General features: G+C 42.9%; 1 protein-coding gene across 13 annotated transcripts in view; it reads left to right on the top strand.

Moving 5' to 3' along the window:
• LOC125969391 (teneurin-3) overlaps positions 1-12,276 on the top strand; it is a 519,170-nt gene extending 506,894 nt beyond the window's left edge. For 12 of the 13 annotated variants that reach the window (XM_049721351.2, XM_068650689.1, XM_049721349.2 and 9 more), the window contains 5 exons: positions 3,007-3,117; positions 3,656-3,798; positions 3,898-4,022; positions 6,069-6,199; positions 9,832-12,276. In XM_049721351.2, the coding sequence (XP_049577308.1) occupies positions 3,007-3,117; positions 3,656-3,798; positions 3,898-4,022; positions 6,069-6,199; positions 9,832-10,587 (1,266 nt within the window). In that variant the 3' untranslated portion in view covers positions 10,588-12,276. Of the gene's footprint in view, positions 1-3,006; positions 3,118-3,655; positions 3,799-3,897; positions 4,023-6,068; positions 6,200-9,831 lie in introns of those variants that run through there. The other variant, XR_007481537.2, reaches the window with a different exon arrangement.
• Positions 12,277-23,446: the final 11,170 nt, after the last annotated feature.

Here is a 23,446-nt window from a genome sequence, read left to right as displayed (position 1 = left end):
ATCCTAGCTCCAAGCACCCATTGAAGCAGACGGACTGTGGCGGGTCAGCACCTAATTGGCTAGGGGCTGCCCAGTTTAGGCGGGCGGTAGCTGACCAGTGGGATGCGATGATCCCTCCCACCGTTGGAGACAACCCGTAGCGCCTGAGCTGACGCCAATTGGCTCAGGCTTAGAACTCGTAACTGCTGTCTCCCGAATTGTTTCTGTCACTAAGACAGCGACAATGAGTGACCTATCCAAGGCACAGGCCTGGGCACAGTGTATGGAGACCTTGGGTTGCCCAGTCGTCAAGATCCCCCTCTCGGCTTTGTTGGTGTGGTCCAGAGGAATGCAAGCAATACATTTGGCACCAACTGGGCTGCAGGAGCTGCCGGAGTCAGTGAGCGTTCTACACTGGTCCGCCTTCGGGGCCCCACTCCTGATTTGTGAGGTTTACTCCTCTACACTTGGCCGTTGGGTCTGGGACCTCCTCCGCCCTCTGGCCGTTGGCTGCTCATGCCCAGTGTCGTAGTGCAGTGTAGACATTCCGTAGGCTGGTTATTGGTTTGAGCGCCAATCGTTCGCTTTCGCACCTAGCTCATTTAGCAAAACCAGTGTCGCCACGAGGAGGCAGAGCTGAGGAGCTTGTCTGGCAGAGGTGATCAAATTACACAAGCCTTATGGAGCCATTTTATAGGTCACCGGGAGCTTATCCCCGAGAGCCCAGCTCCGGCATTACCAAACCATTTTGACACCACATTAGTTAAAGACAACTATTACGTAAATAACATGTTTATAAAACCATCTGTGTCACTCCAGTTCATTAAATCCATCGATCGTTCGATACGATAGCAACAACAGGCTAAACGATAGGTATGCTAACGTGGCAAACACAAATGAAAAGCTGAGAATGGGCCTGATGTAACATATAGAGTTATTAAAGAGAACTATTACATAAATAACACGTTTATAAAACCATCGGTGTCACTCCAATTCATTAAATCCATCGATCGTTCTTTGTCAATAATGGGTGCGCGCGACTGACGGCGCTTGTAATTCAAAATATTCCACAGGCCCTTATAACGATATATAAATTATATTTCAAATAACTATTTTATAAGCAATATTATCAAACCATCTGTGCACTTTAAATCATTAAATCCATCGATCAAATTCCTCGTCCTTTGTCAACAACGCCGCGTGTGCGTCCTGACGTCAGCCTCGTCGTTATTCCACAGATCTACTATATAACTATATTGTAGCGTTAACAAAGTACAAGCAAAGACGTGGGTTTGGTAAACGGCTCTTTATCTAACAAAACAAACTTCCAAGCGTGTGGCGGCGTGGACTTCCAGCCACCGATGTGGAAGAGAGCTCCATACAATAGGACCGGGCGTGCGTAAAAGCCATGTCCAAGCCCCATGCGGACAGCTCCCCGGCCGAGTGCCGGCCCCCGACTTCGATCAACTGCAGTGAAAGAGAGCTCAGTAGAGTAGGACCGAGCGTCCGTAAAAGCCATAATAGTTTTTCAAACCTTCTATGTCACTCCAAATCCTTAATTCCTTCAATCTCTGCGTCCTCCGTGTCACTTAGAAACAAAGCCGCTAATGATGCCGGTACGTTTGTCCTTTATGTAAACAACCGCCGCGCCGTGCCACTGACGTCACTTGAAATTCAAATTACAGTAATACTTTGGTACATCACGGTTCTCCAAACTTTCTTTCTGCTGCTCGATTACTGTTTTCGGCTGCATATTTTACAACTTGAAGTTTGTTACCTGCAAAATATGAGTTTCTTTTTGGTGCCATTTTACTTAAGCCCTCATCCAGTTTCGTCTGAAAATATTATTTTTTTTCAGATGTAGTTTTTTGTTTTGTTTATTTGGTTGTTTCATCAAAGTCAAAGTCTGCTTTATTGTCGATTTCTTCATATGCCAAGACACACGCAGAGATCGAAATTACGTTCCCACTATCCCACGGAGACATAGTACACAATATGCATACAAGTAAACAACACAAAAAAAAAAAAACAAGAAAGCACAAACAATGAATAAATAAGAGTGATGAATAAATAATAAATAAACAAATAACATAATAAATATAAGAGGAGCAAAAATGTAGCAAGTGTGCATACAGCAGACAGTGGACTTGGATATGGCGCTTTAAAGTGTTAATTGCTTTATTTGATTTTTTCTCTATTTTTTATGTTTTGAATATGTTCAAGATAAAGATATAAAAGCATGTGAAGTGATCTACTATACTAAAAATAACATGTGAAGTGGTCAACTATACTTGTAAGTAAGTGATGTGTTAATGATCAAGTAAACATTTGTGAAAAAAAAACATATATAAGTCGCTCCTGAGTATAAGTCGCCCCCCCACCCAAACTATGAAAAAAAACGCGATTTATAGTCCAAAAATTACGGTAAATAAAATATTGGAGCCTTCCTTTAAAATGGGAAAAATTTCAAACTCCATATTTTTGTCCGGAAGTTTTTTGCGCTCATTTGTTACTTCTATATAACATATAACATAACACATATAAGACATTCATGTTGCTCTTCACAGGGTGAAAAAAAATCTGAAAAACAGAAATCGAAAACATCTCATTTGAATCTCAGTGCTTGGCTTATTGGAATTGCATTTAGCTCTCAGTTTTAAATGTATGACAGTTTGTTTGCACCCAGCTCCCCTCCCGAGACCACAAACAAATATAATGATTATACAGAGTTTGTATTAGAAGTGAAAGTAGGGGAGACTTATTTTGGAGAGAAACTCCAAATCAAACAAACGAATATATTGTTCAAATAGATACTGTTGCTATAAGCGTATTGTAGTTTCTGTTGTACGAGGAGAGCTTCAATCACTTAGGCTACAATAACATCTCATAACTCCAATTCTACAGTTGTAAAATTTTTAACAACTATAGCATTTTTATTGGCTATAATAAAACTGTCGTTGGCACAATGTCATATTTCTTTTACTATAAGTATATTTTAAATGTGTATTAAAAATGTTTATTGCACAGGGTCATGTTTTTGCTATGGAAATCAGCAGTGGAGAAGAGTTTTATATTGCATGTGACAACACTGGCACTCCACTGGCTGTCTTCAGCAACAATGGACTCTTACTTAAACAGGTATTTGTGTCATCTCTTATTATTTTTACTACAGGGTGAATTCTAGGATAGGAAGTTTAGGGGTGTTACCACTATGTCCCAAACCTTTTCACGACACACTGTGTGTCATAAGTGAGGTGAGGGGGTCAACGCAGGAACTTATGGGCTTCCAACACAATAAAAGAGCCCTAAGGCCAAAGCAAACGTGAAGCTTGACACCCGACATTTCTGCCCTTTGTGTTGAAAGCAATTGTCACTGTCACGCTGAGATTGCCATGCATCTAATTATGTCAATGTTATTCTACGTTAGCTGTGCAATGCACACATATCCTTGGCAAAAAAAAAAAAAAACTTTCAGTGGGACTTGTCTGAATGGGACAGGCGAATAAATCCCAGCTCTGTCGTTCTGCCTCTGATGCGCCAATTTGCAGAGAATCAAGTGTGAAAGCAGCTTGCATGTGTGTTTGCTTGGCACACAATGAATAAAAAAAACATGTTGGTGTGCAGTTTAATCCTACTAACTTTTAAAATGACAAGAAGCATTTATTAATCCTTGTAGGTGCAGTATACGGCGTACGGCGAGATTTATTTTGATTCAAACCCAGACTTTGTGCTGGTAATTGGTTTCCACGGAGGCTTGTATGATCCTCTGACACGTTTGCTACATTTTGGAGACAGAGACTATGACATTCCCGCTGGGAGGTAAGTTGAAAATTCATTGTACTTCACTTTGTTCGAAGTGTGTGATTGTACTTTACATACCCGCAGTCATTCGTCAAATTACGATGTGTTATCTTGTAGGTGGACAACCCCTGATGTCAGCGCATGGACCAGAGTTGGTAAAGACCCTCAGCCTTTCAATCTTTACATGTTCCAAGGCAACAACCCCATCAGCAAAATTCATCAAGTCAAAGAATATGTGACAGGTAACACATATTTGTTTTACATTTAAAATGAAAATTTACTTGTACATGCAGTGCAGAAAAACTAGGTTATAACAAATTGTGTTTAGAAGTCATTTTGCCCACGAAACATTTATCGCTATAATTGGTTAGTGGGTTTCCCAGGCTGTAATTATGTAACTTAAATTTGGTTATGTGCTTCAAGTGCTCACACAAATGGATTAAACATCTTTATCTTCGTCATCCAGTTGTAGTTAGGATGCATTTGTGTCTTTGTGTTTAACCACTATACAAATGTAGGGCGGGAAATCCAATTCCTGATCCTACTACTTATTGAAAGAACCTAAATTTATGGAGGCTTTCCTATGTGCTGGCAATGTCTTGTTTTCACAAAGCTGAAGAACGATGAAATGTTCGTGGAGCCTTGGCTTTTTTGATAGCCTGCAAATTGTCAATTTTAATGATTCCATTGTTCTTCTCAAACTAATGACCAGAGATGGGCGATTTACCAAAGTTTTCCAATCCGTCATTAGTCCATGACCCAAGTACCTTTCCAATGCGGCCGTTTCGGCCATGTGTATGTATGAGAACAAAGAGGCCTTTATGTAATAATGGTACGACTGACCAACAACTCAATGGCAGTGTAAAAAATGTATTAATGTCCCCATGGGGGAAGTGACACAAAAAGAAACTGAACAAACACAAAACGAAAAAGGACAGCAGACAGCGGTACAACTGCAAGAAATAAAATATGCGTTATCAACCAGTTAAAACTACATTGACTACATTTTATAAAACTCTTAAAACCATTAAATACGGCATACATGAACGGTGGCACACCCACACCCAGTCACTCAAACATCTTGACCACCACTCTGGTGGTCATGCCTTCGGCATGGTACCGCGTGCGGCCCGCAATTCTCCGTCCCCCAAAGGAAACTGGCACACCTTGCTACGCTTGTGACCTTTTTAAACCGGCACAACTTGCTACACTTGTGACTTCCTTTTTATATTGTTGTCTGGCATCCCCTTGTGGTACCACTTGCCACATGTAGTTGACACTTAACCCAGGTAGGGACAATATTCACAGATGGACAAAAAAACAGTTCCTTCCATCCTTTTTTTAACTTTCTCATCCCTGATCCTTTGGTCGCAAAATGGGTTTCCATCGGTTACTCAGACTGAATGACGAGGAAAAATGCATCGGGGCACCCCTTTGAACCGGGAGATTCGAGTTGCGAAGTCTGGACAAAAAAAAAGAACCCAAATTCACTGGGATCAAATATCTCCAATGTTTATTTTGAAAATGCCAAAATCCAAGGTAAAGTTGTGTAGAAAATTTACCTCTCTGCTAATGACACAACAATATCTGTTAATTCATCTATCTATCCATCAATTTATCTGATAATTTTGCAATAACTGCTTATGCCAGAGGTCTAATCTTCAACCATTGCACACAAGAAGAAATTTAAATAGTTATGCTTTTTCACACAAAAAAGTAAGCAAACCATAAATGTCGTATTGAAGGAGAGATGGGGGGGAAAGGAAGCCAGAACATATAACCATCCTATTCTTGAGTTTTGCAGATTGCATCAATTTTGACATTTATTTTTGCATGCAAATTCTTTCGGTTGTTCATTTGTAAAACACTTTTTGATGTTTTTTTTTTTTTTTTTTTTTGCAATGACTGCTCTTTTTCTCATTGGTCCATACAAACAAGGCTCTTCCCTTTTTTTCCCATTCTGGGGCCCATTGCTTACAGAAAATAGCCATTCCGCCTAGTTTGTGTGACCTGATGGAAATGCATCCTGTTAAAAAACCCATCAATTGATTGGAATCACAGAAAGCCAGCTGTATGAACGAAAGCACCCCAAGTTGTGCATGGTAATTGTGCTGAGATCGCAGTGTTTTTGTCCAAGTGAGAAAAAATATTTGCGTCTTGTCTTAGATTACAAAAGCAGCACAATTAACTCAGTGAACTAGTTCACGTACAGCTCGAGAGGTTTTTTCGGTTGTACTGCAAATGTAAGAAGCGTGTTTTAACGTTTTCTGCTCTGTCTGTCTCTTGAGATATCAACATCTGGTTGGTCACATTTGGATTCCATCTTCACAACGCAATTCCAGGATTCCCCATTCCAAAATTTGACTTGACACAGCCATCGTTGGAAATGAAAAAAAGTCAGCTGTGGGATGACCTACCTGTGAGTAACATTGCCATGCTCTCAGAACAACAATATTGTCTTGCCCAAAAATAAACATCTTGCCCATCGCGTATAAACTGATACCAACATTTGACAGCTGGTTAAAAAATGGTTTCCTTGTTGATTTAAATTGTGAAATTTCACATTAAATCAACATGACTAGTCACTAATTAGTATCAAATAGAATTAATTCAAACACACAAATGTATGTAAATCAGAACGGTGAAAGACTGTGTTCAATTAACTCAAAGACAATTCCTAATCTATAATATCGTCAAGAATCGACTATTAATAAACCATTCATACAGAGATAATAATAACCAACAGCAAGACAAACAAATAAAAAAAAAAAAAAATAAATAAATATAGAGAGCAAGAGAGTAGAAATACATGAGAAAATCAAGGGACAATTTCACATGGGGAATTGCACAAAAGTTGTGTGGGGTAGGCATAAGGAAAGAGGAAATGAGGCGAGAAGAGGCATCCAGGAAAAAAGCCACTCGTTCTTCCCTTCACAATAGGGTTGTCAAAGATACCAGAATTTCAGTAGTCAGTACCAATACTTGTAATTTTTCACGATTCTCGATACTAATTCAGTATCACCATAAAAAACAACAAAACAACAGAATCCACTTACTTTTAAAATCACTCATTTATTTAAAACTGCTTAAACCGTATAGTAAACTTTATACATTAAAAAGGAGCAGCAGTGACATGGAGCCTTCAAGTCACATCTATACACACGGCAAGTGAAATGTTAAATATTCGGTTCTGACGGTACAGCAAAAAGCAGGTATCAGCGTATTTTTTGCGTGTTGGTACCGAATTGGTACCGGAAGTATAAGTTCTTGTGACAACCCTACCTCATGACATTTTTCATTTTTTGTTTTTTCCTCTTCTCCACTTCCTCGCTTTCACCCTGGCTGTCGTGGACAGGAAATATCTATCATGCACAATTTATTTAATTTATTCACAATTGCTGAGAATGGGGGAGGGAGAGAGAGAGAGAGAGAGAGAGAGAGAGAGAGAGAGAGAGACAGAGAGAGAGAGAGAGAGAGAGAGAGAGAGTATTTCATTTTAAAAGTGAGTCAGAATTAGCTTTATTAGCCAAGTTTGTGCATGCCAAACAAAGAATTTGACTCCGGTTGATCTCAGCCTCTGTACAACATTTAGGTGACAACAGTCAGGTGACTAACAACATTTAAGTGGCGAGAAGAGGATATTATTGCCCAGTGATCTCTGAGGCTCTATGAGTGGTGTCAGTTCATCAGCGACAGCCTGGGGAAAGAAGCTGTGTCTGTGTCTGCTGGTTTTGGTGCATAGCGCTCTGTAACGTCGTCCGTAAGGGAGTAGTTTGAACAGACTGTGACCTGGCTGAGAAGGGTCTGCAGATATGTTACTTGGTCCTGGACAAGTACAAGTCTTGGATAGATGGGAGGTTGATCCCGATTATCTTTTCCGCAGTCCTGATTGTCCGTTGCAGTCTGTGCTTGTCTTGTTTGGTGGCCGATCCAAACCAGACAGTGATGGAGGTGCAGAGGATAGACTGGATGATGGCAGTGTAGAAGGTCTTCAGCAGCTCCTGTGGCAAGTTGAACCTCCTGAGCTGTCTCAGAAAGAACAACCTCTGCTGGGCCTTCTTCCGGACAGAGTCTATGTGGCCGGTCCATTTCAGGTCCCGAGAGATTGTGGATCCCAGGAACTTGAAGGTGTCTGTCGAGGGAATAGCATTACTGAATATAGTGAGGGGTGGAAGTGGTGAAGGGTCTCTCCTGAAGTCCACTGGAAACTGTAAATAATAAAACAACAAAGCAATGTTAAGGAAAAGATCAAAGTCAAAGTCAAAGTCAAAGTCAGCTTTATTGTCAATTTCTCCACATGCCAAAGACACACAAAGAAACCGAAATTTCGTTCCCCCCTATCCCACGGTGACAAGACATGGCTCACAACAGACAAACAAGTAAACAAGTATAACAAAAGCGTGCTGAATAAATAATGAATAAATAACACAACAATAAATAAATAAATAAATAAATAAATAGGAGGAGCAGAAAAAAAAAAGGAGCAAGTGCGCGTACAGCAGACATTCCCGAAAATAGCGCAACAGTGCCGCACGCTACGCAGAAGGGGGTAGCGAGTTCAGGGCCCTAACAGCCTGGAGAAAGAAGCTGTTGGCGAGTCTGGTGGTGCGGGAGCGCAGGCTCCTGTACCTCTTCCCAGAGGGCAGAAGGTCAAACAAAAAGTGAGCCGGGTGACTCACATCTCTGGCAATCGAGGTTGCCTTGCGGGCGACATGGGAGGTGTAAATGTCCTTCAGGGAGGGTAGCGAAGCACCAATAATCTTACCAGCCGTATTCACTATGCGCTGCAGGGCCTTCAAGTTCTGTTCAGTGCAGTTACCACCCCAGACAGCGATGCAACTGGTGAGGACGCTCTCAATGGTGCCACGGTAAAATGTAGACAGGACTGCCTGAGGAGCACATGCACGCCTGAGCTTCCGCAGGAAGTACAAGCGGCGCTGAGCTTTCTTTGCCAGTGACGAGGTGTTTTCGGACCAGGAGAGGTCCTCACTGATGTGCACCCCCAGGAACTTGGTGCAGCTCACCCTCTCCACCACAGCACCGTCGATGATCATCACAGATTCAATTCTTACCAGGGAAAGAAAGTGTTAGTGACAACAGGAAACATAAAGTGGAGTTGTGTACTGAAGGTTAGTTTTTTAAGGATGAACAAACTGGATTAGTTTGTTCTACTTCTAAATTCTAAAGTGTTACATAACAAAAGTGATTTGAGTTTTAAAGGTAAAGTCAAAGTTCCAGTTCAATCAAAAATTGTCATATTTACATATACATATTAACAGTGTTTTAAAACTTTTGTCTACAAGTATTTATTCCCCAAAAATACCTTCAAAACATGGCATTCACTCTTCTAAGGGAGGTGCCATTTTTGCTCTCTCGTCGCAAGAATATGAAGAATATCTGTCCATCTTACTATTATTTAACTCTTATTTCAGAAATGTAATGTGACCCCGAATACCAAATTTTTACAGTTGCTTACACATACAGTGTATTCCTTTAAAAAATCCTTCGGGTTGACTTCTACTTTAATACTGACAGTATTATTATGATGTTCTACATTCGATTTAGCTTTATTTTTTTTAGGCTGACCGACAAGCTTTTTGAAACAAAATGTTCAAACTGGCTGTGATTTCTTTATTTGTTGTGCTCAGCAGAAATCTGAAATGCACCATAACTTTAAACCGGTGAACTGAATTGGATCTTTTTTAAACTTTTGAAGTCCAACTGTTCAATATTTCAGGCCTTACAAATTCTAATACCTATAATTTGTAAATCTGGCTCATTGAGCAAAAAAGTAAACGAACAACGAACAGTTGGACTGATGCATTCACACCTTTACAGGTCATATTAGGTTCGCCTGTTAACTATTTTAGGTTCATTTTGCTATTTCAACCGAAAGCTGAAATACAATGAATTTTCCTTTTTGTAAAAAAAAAGTTTGCTTCTTCATTGTAACTTAGTCATTGCTTTTATGAATCTATCTTTATTAACGTGTATATATCCGTTTCAAGTAAAGTTAAACTTAACTTGTACTGTACATCTCATTTTTGGCAGTCTATCTCAGGCATCCAGCAGGAGGTGACACGTGAGACTCGTGCTTTTCTGTCTTTCGAGCGGATGCCAGAAATCCAGCTGAGTCGACGCCATACGGCTTACACTAAACCGTGGCTCTGGTTTGCGACAGTCAAGTCTCTCATTGGGAAAGGAGTGATGCTTGCCGTCATCCAAGGCCGCGTGGTGACCAGTGCTCTCAACATTGCCAACGAGGACTGCATCAAAGTGGCCGCAGTCCTAAACAATGCATTTTACCTGGAGGATCTGCATTTTACTGTGGAAGGACGAGACACCCACTACTTCATCAAGACAAGCCTGCCCGAGAATGATCTTGGCGCACTTCGGCTCACCTCGGGACGTAAATCACTGGAAAATGGCGTGAATGTGACCGTGTCACAGTCTACAACGGTGATGAATGGCCGAACACGGCGCTTTGCTGATGTGGAGCTGCAGTATGGGGCCCTGGCACTCCACGTGCGTTATGGGACAACACTGGACGAGGAGAAGGCACGTGTCCTGGAGCACGCCAGGCAGAGGGCCTTGACAAGCGCCTGGACCCGTGAACAGCAGCGCGTCAGAGATGGCGAGGAGGGAGTTCGCCTGTGGACAGAGGGAGAGAAAAGGCAGCTGCTGAGTGGTGGGAAGGTTTTGGGTTATGACGGGTATTACGTCTTGTCCATAGAGCAGTACCCTGAGCTAGCTGACAGTGCTAACAACATCCAGTTCTTGCGTCAGAGTGAAATAGGGAGGAGGTAACAGGGCATCAGCTGAGGCTTTATTTCTACACTGAGGACTGCCGAAGACTCCAAAAAGATGAAAAACAAATTGTCTTTGAACAATAAATGGATGTCACAGACTGAACTGTCTTCAGAGTCCAAGGTAGACACAAAAGAGCCTCCATGTTTGCCTATCTATTTTTCTCTGAGGACAATAAGGCACTACAAAGATAATGAAACAATCAGGTCAACATAACTGATATGAAACAATAACAATCTGATTTAAATTCCAAGAAACAAGAAAACATTCAGTCTAATGACCGTCTTTCTTTCTTAGGTTTTTCCTTTCTCTCTTTTCTCTTTCTTTCCCTTTCTTTGAAATGCCTTTGAACAAACAGCATATGCATGCATGCTCCACCCTCTCACTCAATCTTTGGAAGGTGGGGCTAACCTGAATGTTGTGTGTCATGCTGTCAAACTGTGATTACAGCAGAAGTACAGACTGGTTTAGCATAGACAACAGCTGTCATGGCTAAATGAGTTGCCAAGCACTTCAACAGTTCTAAACTGTCTGAGCAGAGAACAAAACAAATGTCTGTGGATCCCTGGTGGATGTTGCCTGTATCGTTAAACTGTGGAGTCAGATGTAACTTTCACCATTGCTGTTTGACCCCTCACGGGCCAATGTCTATAAGGATCTCTTGTTGTTTTGGGTGGCGCAATCAAGCAGAACTGTTGTGGACTTTCTCCAAGAGAGAATAGCACATAAAATGACTATGATTTGTATGAAGGAAAGTAAAAGATAAATCTGTTTGAAATTGTTTGTTTTGTATTTTATCAAAACATTGTATTGTATTTGCATTGGGGGAAAATGGGGATTATAAAAATGAAGAAAAAAGTGTTTACATACTATTACAGATACCATTACTACTGTAACTACAATCATCACCACCACCCCAGGAATGGACTATGATTTTAATCCAACAAAATCTGACATTTTAAGTTTTTTTTTAGTTTTGATATTGCCATCTATGATATGTTTGATCAGTTTTCATGAACTCCTCATATGCATCCCCTACATCAACAACTCCATTAAGGAGATAGGATAGTGCTGTGGGTGTTTATCGGTCTCTTTGGATGGATTGTGTGGTTCTGCATAACACTGATCTGCTTCTAAGTAAGTCCAAGAGTCCTACAATTCTGCAAAATGTGACTCCGTCTTATAATGCATAGAGCTTGTGTTTTTATCGGTCAAAGTTAGTAGTATTGCTTGCAATAGAAACATGTTGTCTTGTTTTTTGTTTTTTTTTTGGGGGGGGTTGGGAGCGGAGTTGCTGTGAGTAGTAACTGTTGTTGCTTCTCTCAACATATTTGCTTGTCTCTCTTTAAAAGGAGAGTGTATTGCCGTCAGTGACTTTGAGTAAGTAATCAAGAATCAAGTGTGTATGTTTTTCTATTGACTGTAGGTCTTTGTATTATTAGAGAGTTTTTCTTGTGTGTGTTTGTTTTCAAGGGTGGGAAGGCAATCTGAATCATTTTAAAGACAGCATACTAATATAGAGCATTTACATCATATGCCAAGACAATTGAGACAAGTTAAAGTGTTATGGATTCATCATTTTTATACTGAAGGTTGAAACATTCCACTTAACAGTTCAATACTAGTCTCAGAGAAAGTAATTTATGTACAGTGTTTCTACAGTAAACAATAAAAACTTTGAAACTCCCACTTGTTTCTTTGTTGCTGTTGTATTGTTTAGTTTTAACTTATCAGAAGTTAATGTATGAAAATGCTAAAATCCATCCATCCATCCATTATCTGTACCGCTTTGTCCCCACGGGGGTCGTGGATGCTAAAACCTAACATCCTGATTTTTCCATACAATGACCAAGATTCAACTTCTAATGAGCCATTGTTTTTAGTTTTTTCTTTTTTTTTTCACAATTTAAAACATTTCCTGTGTTTATTGATAAAATGCACTTAGCTTTCTGTGTATTAACGCTGAGAAATCATTCCTGGAGCCAATAGGAGATCTTATTCAATCTCTGATTACATTTTTGACTGAGTACTAAAGAGTTTCTACCATCTACATGAGTCGTCAGCATACATCTGAAACTTGACCTCTGGACATGTCTCAGGAAGATTATTAATGTACTATAAACAAAAGAGAATTGGACCCAGGGTTGTTCCTTGGGGAATTCCTGTTTGAGATTTCTGAAAGGAGGATCTACAATTATTAATGACAACACATTGTTCACGATTCTGCATGTATGACTGGAACCAGCACATCAAACGTTTGAAGAAGTGGAGTAATGAGAGCTTTGATAATAATAGGTCATGGTTTATTGTTTAGGTCACAGCGGCATGGTGGGGCACTGGTTAGCACGTCCGCCTCACAGATCAGAGGGTGCGGGTTCAATTGTATTCAATAATTCCTGTGTGGAGTTTGCATGTTCTCCCCGTGCCTACGTGGGTTTTCTCCTGGCACTCCGGTTTCCTCTCACATCCCAAAAACGTGCATGGCAGGCTGATTGAGCACTCGAGTGCGGATGGTTGTTCATCTCTGTGTGCCCTGCGATTGGCTGGCAGCCAGTTCAGGGTGTCCCGCACCGACTGTCCAATCACTGCTAGGATAGGCTCCAGCACGCCTCCGACCCCCATGGGGACAAGCGGTACGATGGATGGATGGATGGATGGATGGATGGATGGATGGATGGATGGATGGATGGATGGATGGATGGATGGATGGATGGATGGATGGATGGATGGATGGATGGATGGATGGTTTATCATATCAAATATTTATTAAACAATACAACTTTTTCCACATTGTTTTTCCATTTCACTTTGCATTAGACAGAAGATTGGTTCAAGATGGCGGCGCGTGCACACGCAGCGGCCACTCTCTGTCCCGTTCGGTGTTTTGTGAGTGTTTACTGAGTGTTTGTCCGGCAGTTTTGTGTGTGTTCGTCTCGTGTGATACGTCGTGCTACTAGTGCGGCGGGCATGTTCTGCTCAACATCGGCGGAAGTGGGTTTTATGGCGTTCTGGACTTTGGTGCGGAGAGATTAAGGGCGCTCGGACTGCTTCGTCATGGAGCGACGCCGGACTGGCCTGCTCTTCTTTTCCCAGTTGGACTGCGTCGTGAGCTCGGACTGCTCTGTCCTGGAGCATTGTTGGGATGCGTCGGCAGCGGGTCTGCGAGGCAGCGGAAGAGGGGCCAGCGCGGAGACGTCGGGCCAGGCTTGCGGCCAACCCAGCTCGCCCAGGCGTGCCTTCCATTCTCCTGCCGTACGTTCGTTCGCGGGACGACAAGATGGGTTGCGTTTGCCTGATAGGATCCACGAACCGGACAGTGCGTGCCTGCTGTGTGCTCGTGTTCACAGTGGCCTGGTTGACTGTCATCTTACCGGGCTCTGCTGTGCATCGGGAGCGGCTAGCGTGCTATCACGCTAATTGTTCATTGATGTTGACTTCTTGTGTTATTTTTCCTGTGTTTACTTGTATGTGCGTTGTGAACTCTGTCTTGTCACCCTGGGATAGTGAGAAACGTAATTTCGATCTCTTTGTGTGTCTTGACATGCGGAGGAATTGACAATAAAGGAGACTTTGACTTTGATTATGATCATAATTGTCATTATATTGGTGTATTTCTTTAACAACTTGACCTCAAACTTCTCTTTTCTTCATTGTTATTTTAATGTCAGCAGAAATCCAAGGAAGTAGTTTTTTCTTTTGTCCCATTTTACAGTCTTTCAAAAACTGATCTACCACTTTTGAAAATTAAATGTAAATACATTTCAACAGTTATTTATTTCATTGCGTTTTCGAATCTCCTCGAGGTTTTCCTTTGGCAGCTTTGTCTCGTTTTTATGGATCTTTTTAACTTTTACCTTTTTCATATTTTAATACTTTGTGAAATTACCTTGTATCTCTCAATATCACATAATGATGAAATTTTAAGATTTTATTATCCTGTCAGTTTTATTAAACAAAATTAAATATACGTATATTTTTTAATTTTTACTCGCTTCTTGTTATTTGAGTAGGTTCGTTAATTAATTGATGGTAGTCAAATTTCAATGATCATTGTTTGAGTTGTTTTTTTACTGTGACTCTCCGTCCAGTTGATGTTAAAATCTCCAAGTTTGCTTTAAAGGTTTTGAACAGATCCTTAAGATCCTCATAAAATCTGTTGGAGCAGGTCAAAGGCGATTATACACTACCACAATATTTAAATTCACGTGGAGAAAAGGAAAACATTTATGCAGGGGCATTAGATTGACAGAATGTAAAAACCGGATTCGGTTGAAGTTGGGAAATTGTGTAAAATGCAAATAAAAACAAAATACAACAATTTGACAATGCTTCTCAACCCATATTCAATTGAATACACTACAAAGACAACATATTTAATGTTCAAACTGATAAACTTAATTGTTTTTTGCCAAATAATAATTAACTTAGAATTTCATGGCTGCAACACGTCCAGTAGAAGTTTGGAAAGGTGGCAAAAAATATTGAGAAAGCTGAGAAAAGCTCATCAAACACCCATTGGGAACATCCCACATGTGATCAGGCTAATTGGGAACAGGTGGGTACCATGATTGGGTATAAAAGGAGCCTCCCCAAGCATGCTCAGTCATTCACAAGAAAGGATGGGGCGAGGTTCACCACTTTGCGTGAGAAAATAGTTGAACAGTTTAAGAGCAACATTTCTCAAAGCAAAATTGCAAGGAATTTAGGGATTTCAACATCTACGGATTGAATTGTTGCACCCAGTTAAACTGAGCAAATTGAGTCGGGTCGCCACTAAATTTCGTTGTCAATTAATTCATTGGGTTAAAAGAAAGAAAAAAAAAGGTCGAGGGGTCTCGTGAGATGAGAACATTTCTATTCTATTTCTATTCTGGATAAAAATAAAACAATAACCAAACAAACTTTGTTTGGTGCACCGCGTGAAACTTGACCGCCGCTTGGAACTAGCCGCGAAGCTACAACACACTGCTTCACTGCTAAAACCAACCAGCACGTCCCAAACATGGGTCCAAAGAAGGCACCATCGGCTGCCCTCTCTTCGGTGGAGAAGGTCGATGACATTAAAAAAGCGTTGGACTTCCTCAGTGAAGAAGTCTCTGTTGTCAGGCTGCAGCAGAAAGGCATCCTTAAGCTGGTCGAGGAGGTTAAAGCTCTCCGCATCCAGAATGAGGAAAAGGATAAGAGAATCACCTTTCTGGAAAGCAGGGTTGCCGACCTGGACCAGTACACCAGAATCAACGACGTTATCATCTTGGGACTCAACATCAAAGCCCGGTCATACGCCCGGGTGTTTGCCGCTGGCGAGGGAGGTGAGCCCGATGAACTGGATGTTAGCTCCACGGAGCAACAGGTGGCTACCTTCCTGCAGTCCAAGGGGATACAGCTGGACTGCAACAACATCGAAGCTTGCCACCCTCTGCCCAAGAGAAGCCCCGGGGACAAATCCGCTGTCATCATGCGGTTTGTCAACCGAAAACACAAGATTGCACTATTAAAACAAGGAAGAAAGTTGAGAGGAACCGACGTCTACGTCAATGAGCACCTGACCAAGCGCAACGCTGATATCGCCCAAACAGCACGCTACCTGAAGAAGCAGAAAAAAATTCAACACACCTGGACTACAAACTGTAAAATATTTATCAAGCTCAATGGAACATCGGAGGAAGCAAAAGTGCTGATGGTAAGAAGTACCGAGGAGCTGGACAGATACCAATGATCATCATGCAGGACGGTAAGGTAAACTCCACTCACAACCATGACACACACCGAAAGAAGTCAAGCATCTACACTTGAAGACAATAGTAACACAACTCAGAGGATTAGTGAACATGACAAAGTGGAACGCCAATTGTTTCAATATACTGACCACAGTTCACTGGATATGGAACATGATATAGACCCGGATAACAACTTCTTCACCTCACTCAACAATAACTGCAGTTACTATACTGATGAAGAATTTAATAGAATCAATAAAGATAGCAAACTGTCCATTATACATATTAACAGTAGGAGTCTGTATGCCAACTTCACAAACAATAAGGATTATCTGCATCAGTTTACTCGCCCATTCAACATTATTGCAATAACGGAAACATGGATCAACACAGTAAAAGGGGCAGACTTTGAGCTGGAGGGATATGACTTTGTACACACAGATCGACAAAACAAAGGTGGAGGAGGAGTTGCGATCTATGTGGAAAAGACATTAAACGTCAGGGTGATAAAGGACATGTCAATGGTTAACAACATATTGGAATGCATAACAATTGAAATACTCAAAGAAAAAAAGACAAATGTAATCATTGGCTGCATATATCGGACACCAGGTTCTAGTATTGAACTGTTCACAGAATGGATGGAGGAGGTGTTTTCAAAAATCAGTTACAAAACAATTTTCATCTGTGGAGACTTCAACATCGATTTACTAAATTCAAACAAGCACTGAGTGAGAGTTTGTTAACACAATATATAGCATGAACTTGTGTTGAAATAATTGTTTTTGCAGAAGCGCTGGTCGGCCTGAATCGGAGGCCTCATATGTTTGCTTAAAGATCTTTGTCTGACTCCGGGGAGTTCTTAGACTCCCTTCCTTTCTTATCTGCGAGAGGTCCTCACTAGTTATATGAACAGAACACCTTTGCTCTTTGTTTAGTTCGAGAGAAGTTCTTTCTCTTTTAAACCTTGTAGTTTCTATTCATAAATTGTTGTTGACAGGGACAGTTTATCTTTGATATAAAGTGTTAGAGAAAAGACATACATATGTTGAAGTAGTTGCACATAAGTTATCCGATATTTACTCAATGTTTTAAGTAGACTTCATGCAAGTTATCTCACATTTACTTAATGTTTGTTGGAGTATTTGCACGAGAGGTATCTGATTATTTACTTATGATTATTATTATTATTGTATGAAACTTAGCAAGAAAGTCTAGAGCATTGTTTTACAGGGACACGGCACCCAGCACGTTTGGAAATCGCAGCCTAGGACGAGGCTGCCAACCACCTAAGGACAGACTCTGCATTGCTGGGGTCACGAATCGGCCTCACACCACTCAACATCCTTTAGTTAGCTAATCAACGTTGCTACAGCCACAATTTCCCCTCCCTTTAGTGTAGCAACGCCTTTTGTAACCAGGGCAACCCAAAATAAAAAGAGGAGATAGTGGAAGAGGAGTCCAGAATTGGTGGAGGACTGTAACTGGGCCTTCTACGTAATTCTCCTCACGAGCAAAAAGAATACTGGTTGTCTTCTCCTCTTCTTTCAGTGTGTAAAATAATGTCTGATGGTACTTAGACCTGACAACTTGCATCCAAAATTCACTAGACCAACCAGAATAACTTCTCACTGTGCCACTCTTATTGATAATATATTCACAAATGACATTATAAACAGCACAATAAGTGCACAATTGCTATTGCGACGACACATTATCAGTAGGGTAAAACTAACCTGTCTCAGTCAGCGACATCAGTGACCATTTGCCAGTTTTTATGGTTTTTGATGACAACTATAAAATTACTCAACCGGCCAAAAAACAGGATTACAGAAGACTTAAAATAGAAGAAACAATAAACGCATTTAAAAATGGGTTAATGTCACAAAACTAGGATACTATATACAATAAAAATAACATTAACTGTGCATATGAGGAATTCTTAAAATTTTTCAGAAGGTTATATGACAAATACTGTCCTGTAAAAGTAAGTAATAGGAAACTAAATTATGTAGATCATCCCTGGATCACAAAGGGCTTACAAAATGCCTGTAAAAAAAATAAAAATACACTTTACAGAGCATTTATAAGTCAGCGAACTAAAGAGTCAGAAAATAAATATAAACAATATAAGAACAAACTGACTAATATTAAAAGAGCTGCTAGGAAAGAATACTATAATAAAATATTAAATGATAATAAAAATAACACCAAAGAAATATGGAATATAATGAATACTGTAATAAAAAATGGCTCTAAAAAAATAAATTATCCTAAATATTTTATTATCAATAACACTGAGAAGCATGATATGCAAGAAGTGGCTAACAACTTTAATAAAATCTTTGTAAGTGTGGGACCTGATCCGGCCAAACAAATCCCAGATCCAGTAACATCTGAGGAGCAGTGTAATAGTTTAATAGACAGGAATTTGAGTTCAATGTTCCTTACTGCACCGGATGAGAAAGAAATTATAAAGCCGGTTTCCCAATGCACAAACAACATCTTCTGTTGAAGTGCTGACTTGGTCACTTTGATGTATTCTAACCACTGAGGAAAGGCTGCTGTCACATAAGCAGAATGCAAGAGCGTGCGTGGACGTGTGCGTTACCTTCTCGGCTAGGGTGAGAAGGGTCCTGGCGTGAATCACGACCACCTGCTCCTCGTTGGTGAGATTCTGCAAGAGCCCGAAGGCACAGCGTCAACAAGCTTCTTTCAGCGCAAAGCCTTCCAAAAGTCACATTTGAGCCGCCGAGTCTCGTGGAGTGCGAACATAAGGAGTTCGACATACACTTACGGCGTTATCGCCCAGGATGTCCAGCTTCTTCATCAGATCACTGATGACGATGTCCTGGGGAAAGGTGCAAGGAGCAATGTAAGGTGTTCTGGGAGCTCGGGTTAAGGTTAGGGTTGCGAGGGACGCCTTACGTACGCTCACGCCCTCGGCCTCGCAGTAGATCCGCAAAGGGCTGAGGCCGTCTGGGAAACGGACTTGCAGAAACTTCAAGACGCCACTCCCTCTCCTGAAAGGCAGAGGCATGCATCCGTCCGTCCGTCTGTCCGTCTGTCACATCTCTGGCCTCAACACGCTTGTGCGAGTCTTCCCACCTCCAACTCCAGGATGCGGAACTCAAGCAGTTCGTTTTGGTCTCGGATATCCTGGATGTGCTCTTTCAGACGCGCTTCTTCCGCCTCCATCCGCCTGACCTGAAAAGACAGTCAGACCTCATCTGCGGGGCTTCCCGACGGGTGTGACGCCAAGCGACTCCGCCCAGCACCTTTCTTTCCGTCACCTTTTCGGCCAACTGCTGATTGCTCTGACGCAGCAGCTGCTTCTCCTCCACCCACTTGACATTCTAGAAGAGACAAACGCGTGGACAGCATTTTTCCAGCCACGTTCGGGGGGGGGGGTGTTGTTGGTCCAGTAATGCCAGACTCCAGATCTGCTACTCTGCTTTGAAAGTGACCCATTTCTACCATCAGGTCTGAAAGGAGGAGGAGGGAGGCTCTTCCTCCTCCTTTCAGACCAGAGAACACCCGAGGCTGGGTGAGAAGGGGGAGGCTGCGACCTGGCCGGGGGTTGCGGGAAGGGGCGCCACCTTGATCTCCTTCTCGGCGGTGTAGTCCCCTCCGCTGGTCTGGGCTAGCAGAGTGTAGGCTCGTTGCAGCGCTTGATATTCTTGCGTCAGCTGGCGGTAGCGAAGCTCCGCCTCCTCATGCACACACCCCTGCAACACAGCACGAGTACCAGAATCAGTCAGACCGGCGACAAAGCACCCCGCGACGCAAAGACGAGTCCAAATCCAGGCTGAAGAGGAATGTTTGGCGCCAATACGCTCGCAGAAATGGCGGGCTACCTCTTCGGGTTCCGTGTCGGGGGTTCTGTTGGTGTGAAAAGACAAGGACGATCTGTCCGAGTCCACCAACACGTCTTCGTCGTAGCCGTAAAATGTTTCGATGACCTGCGGGCGCGGAAGCAAACATCTCTTTGAACAAACTGAAGTGACACCTCACGATGAATCGAGGAGAGGAACGATAGCGAGAAAAAGGCCATTTCATCTTGCGCAACACCAAGCAGCCGCAAACAAACAGACTCACCTTGCAGGACCTCACGCTTTGTTCCTCCTCAGAGATTCTCAACGTTGCTATCGTAGCAGCAAAACTCTCTCCTGTCGACACAAATAATCCGCCTTTGAGGTTCTTTGGATGCAAAGGGAATGAACGGCTCCAGCGCAGAAACAAACGCGACTCACAATGACATTTCTGACATGAGCTCCTGTCTCCAGAGCCTGAAAAACACGTCACCGGCGATGATTGGAGGGACACTCGTCTTTTCCAAAAGTGACAACTACAGGGTGTGTCAGGGTTTTCCAGATTATCTTTATCGTATGATTATGTTGCTTTGACTTTGACTGCAACCTGTAATAAATATTATTTATCCCTATCGCTTATCCCTTCCTACACAAAGTCGTAAAACACCCCTTGCTATGTTTTGACGAGAGGTCAAGGGCTTTCTCTATTCAATCCACTCTTACCCCCACCCTTTTTCTCTTAATAAAAATGCTCGTGCAGGAGCCGAGAGTCAGACTTCATTCGTACAACGGATGGACTCTCCACCTGCAGGTGTCCAAAAGAACTTACTTGTCACCCGTGTGGTTCTTGCAAAATAAGTTGACGCGAGAGCAACTCTAACAGGGTGCATTTTGCCACGAGCTGCCTACGGACAATGACGTCGCGCTCGCGGCTCATGGTTGACGGGCTGAGCAGCCGGGCGAGTCCGTCGTTTTCAGCGCACAGCGAGTGGCAAAGGCGCTGACAAAATGGGAGCTTTGAGCTGCTGAAAACGGCAAAACAAGTCTAAAGCGTGTTCAAACGCGTGCGCACAATGCTCCTGCTTGAAAGGTCGGAATTTAAGGGGCCAATTTTTTGGATGGCGGCCGCCGGCCAAGCTTTGGACGGAAAAGGTTTCCTGGCGACAGTGAGCGAGCGCGGCGCTACCGTACGTGCACCGAGTCGTCTGCCTGAAGACCTTGGACAAGTCGTCGATGATGTGCCGCTGCTCCACAACTTGAAGGAACTCCATTTCACCGTCCTGCTGCCCGCAACCGCGGTCCAGGTCATTAAGCGAACTAGGCCTTCTCTGTGGAACACAAATGCAGTGGACTCTGTTGGCACACCGCCGTTGTCCGCGTCGACTTACCAAGCTTGCCATCTCCTCGTTCTCCTGGGTGACAAAGCGCACTTTGTTTTCAAGGCGACACAGCACCAGCGAGAGTTCTTCATTCTTCCTGCTCAGGCGTTTGTTTTTGTACAGGAGTGGCAGAAACTGGCTTTCTGTTTCTCTCAGTCGCTTTAGCTGCAAGCATGAAGTGCGGGATGTGAAAGACGCACAACACGCGGGCGAGAACGTATCCATTCCTTTTGCATCGGTTTGAACGGAATCGTGGCTTTGGCTCGCAATAAAATACATCTACCAGGCAACCGACTCGCCGCGCCGCTCAACTAATAAGCAAGCGCAATGGGTGCCTCGCTGGATGGCGCGCATCAAACGAAGCGCAAACCTTCAAGCGTGCCGTCAATAAATTACCAGTACATTCCGCTCTTCAGAAAGCAGGGCGTTTCGATCCTCCAGTTTCCTGATGACTGCGCTGAGCTCAGCGATTTTCAGATGAAACCTTCGCGTGTCCTGATCCTCCTGAGACTGAAAACGCCCCGCAACACACACACACAACCACTCGTTCAAAGTTCAAAACTGTTTTTGTGCTACCTTCCTCCAGCAACGAACTAAGTCATGCGTACTGCAAGTGTGTGATGAGGTGGCTTACGCTATGAAGAGGATTGCTAGTAGCGGCGTTAACCCCACTTCCAGGGTAGTTTAGGCCCGCCCTTTGGGAATCCCTCAGGGCAGCGATCTGCTGCTCGGCAGCCTGAGTCTGCAACTGAAGGCGGTGGACGTGGCCGGCCCCAGGGCTTTATCCAAAACACTAACCGCTCTGTCTTTCAGCTTGATCTCATCCATCTGGATGTACAAACGGGGAGCGCTCAGGCAGGCGGGCAGACTCATTTGCCAGAATTGTGACAAAAACAAAGAGAGCAACCGGCCAATTTTTTTCTTGAATCGACTATAACACCTTTGTTGTGACAAAAGCGAATCGAGCAACCGGACGTTTTCTTCTTGTGAAATAGAATAGAATAGAATGCCTTAGGTGTCATTGCACTGCAGGTATACAACGAAATTGGGAACGTAGCCACGCACCGCGCATCTGATCAGTCCTACCAGTCGGCGGATCTCCCTCTCGCAGTCTCTCTTGGTTCGGCTCAGCTCCTCCCGATGCTGGTGATGAGCCGATCGGAGCTCAGCCGCTCGGGACTGCCAGGCCTGCTGGGCCGCTGCCAGGGCTTCTTCCGCGCGCCTCTTTGCCCCGCATTGCTCCTGAAGCTCCTGGTGGAGGCGACACCAGTCGGTCTCCCGACACCGCCGCGTCTCCTCCACCTCCGCAGGCAAAGCGCCCCCGCTTCTCGCCTGAGCAGACACACCGGGCCGATGAGACCGCAACAGAGCGCCGCGACGCTTACTGGGGACAAGCTACACAATACAGTAGCGGCCGGATCGGAGCCCGACGTGGCGTGCGGATAGTCAGACACGGATTGAGCGGATCACCTTGTCCATGGAGCCGTTCCTCAGGCTGAGGACCAAGGCATTCAGTCGCTGGATCTCTCCATCTTTGATTTTGATCACTCTCATCAGCTCCATTTCATGCTGCCGCAGTAATATCTCCCTGGTAACGGCTAACTCTTTCTGCTTCTCCTCATGGAGTTTTCTTTTGAGTTCCGTCATGGCGGCGGTGGCACGGTGGTGCTCCGCCCGCAGTTCCTGACTTCTCTCTCTCTCCAGACAGCTGAACTGACATGACTTAGACTTAGACAAACTTTATTGTCATCTTGTCTGCACATGGTGCATACAAAACGAAATTTCGTTGCATACGGCTTACAACAAAGTAGTGATATTGCAGTTGAATAGAAGTAACATATCCTATGAAAATATATATATACATATACATTATATATATATATATATATATATATATATATATATATATATATATATATATATATATATATATATATATATTAAAAATAAG

This window comes from Syngnathus scovelli, chromosome 5, assembly GCF_024217435.2.
Source record: "Syngnathus scovelli strain Florida chromosome 5, RoL_Ssco_1.2, whole genome shotgun sequence".
NCBI classification, from domain to species: domain Eukaryota; kingdom Metazoa; phylum Chordata; class Actinopteri; order Syngnathiformes; family Syngnathidae; genus Syngnathus; species Syngnathus scovelli.
The sequence above is the reverse complement of the archived record's forward strand: the minus strand, read 5'-3'. Positions and strand labels throughout refer to the sequence as shown.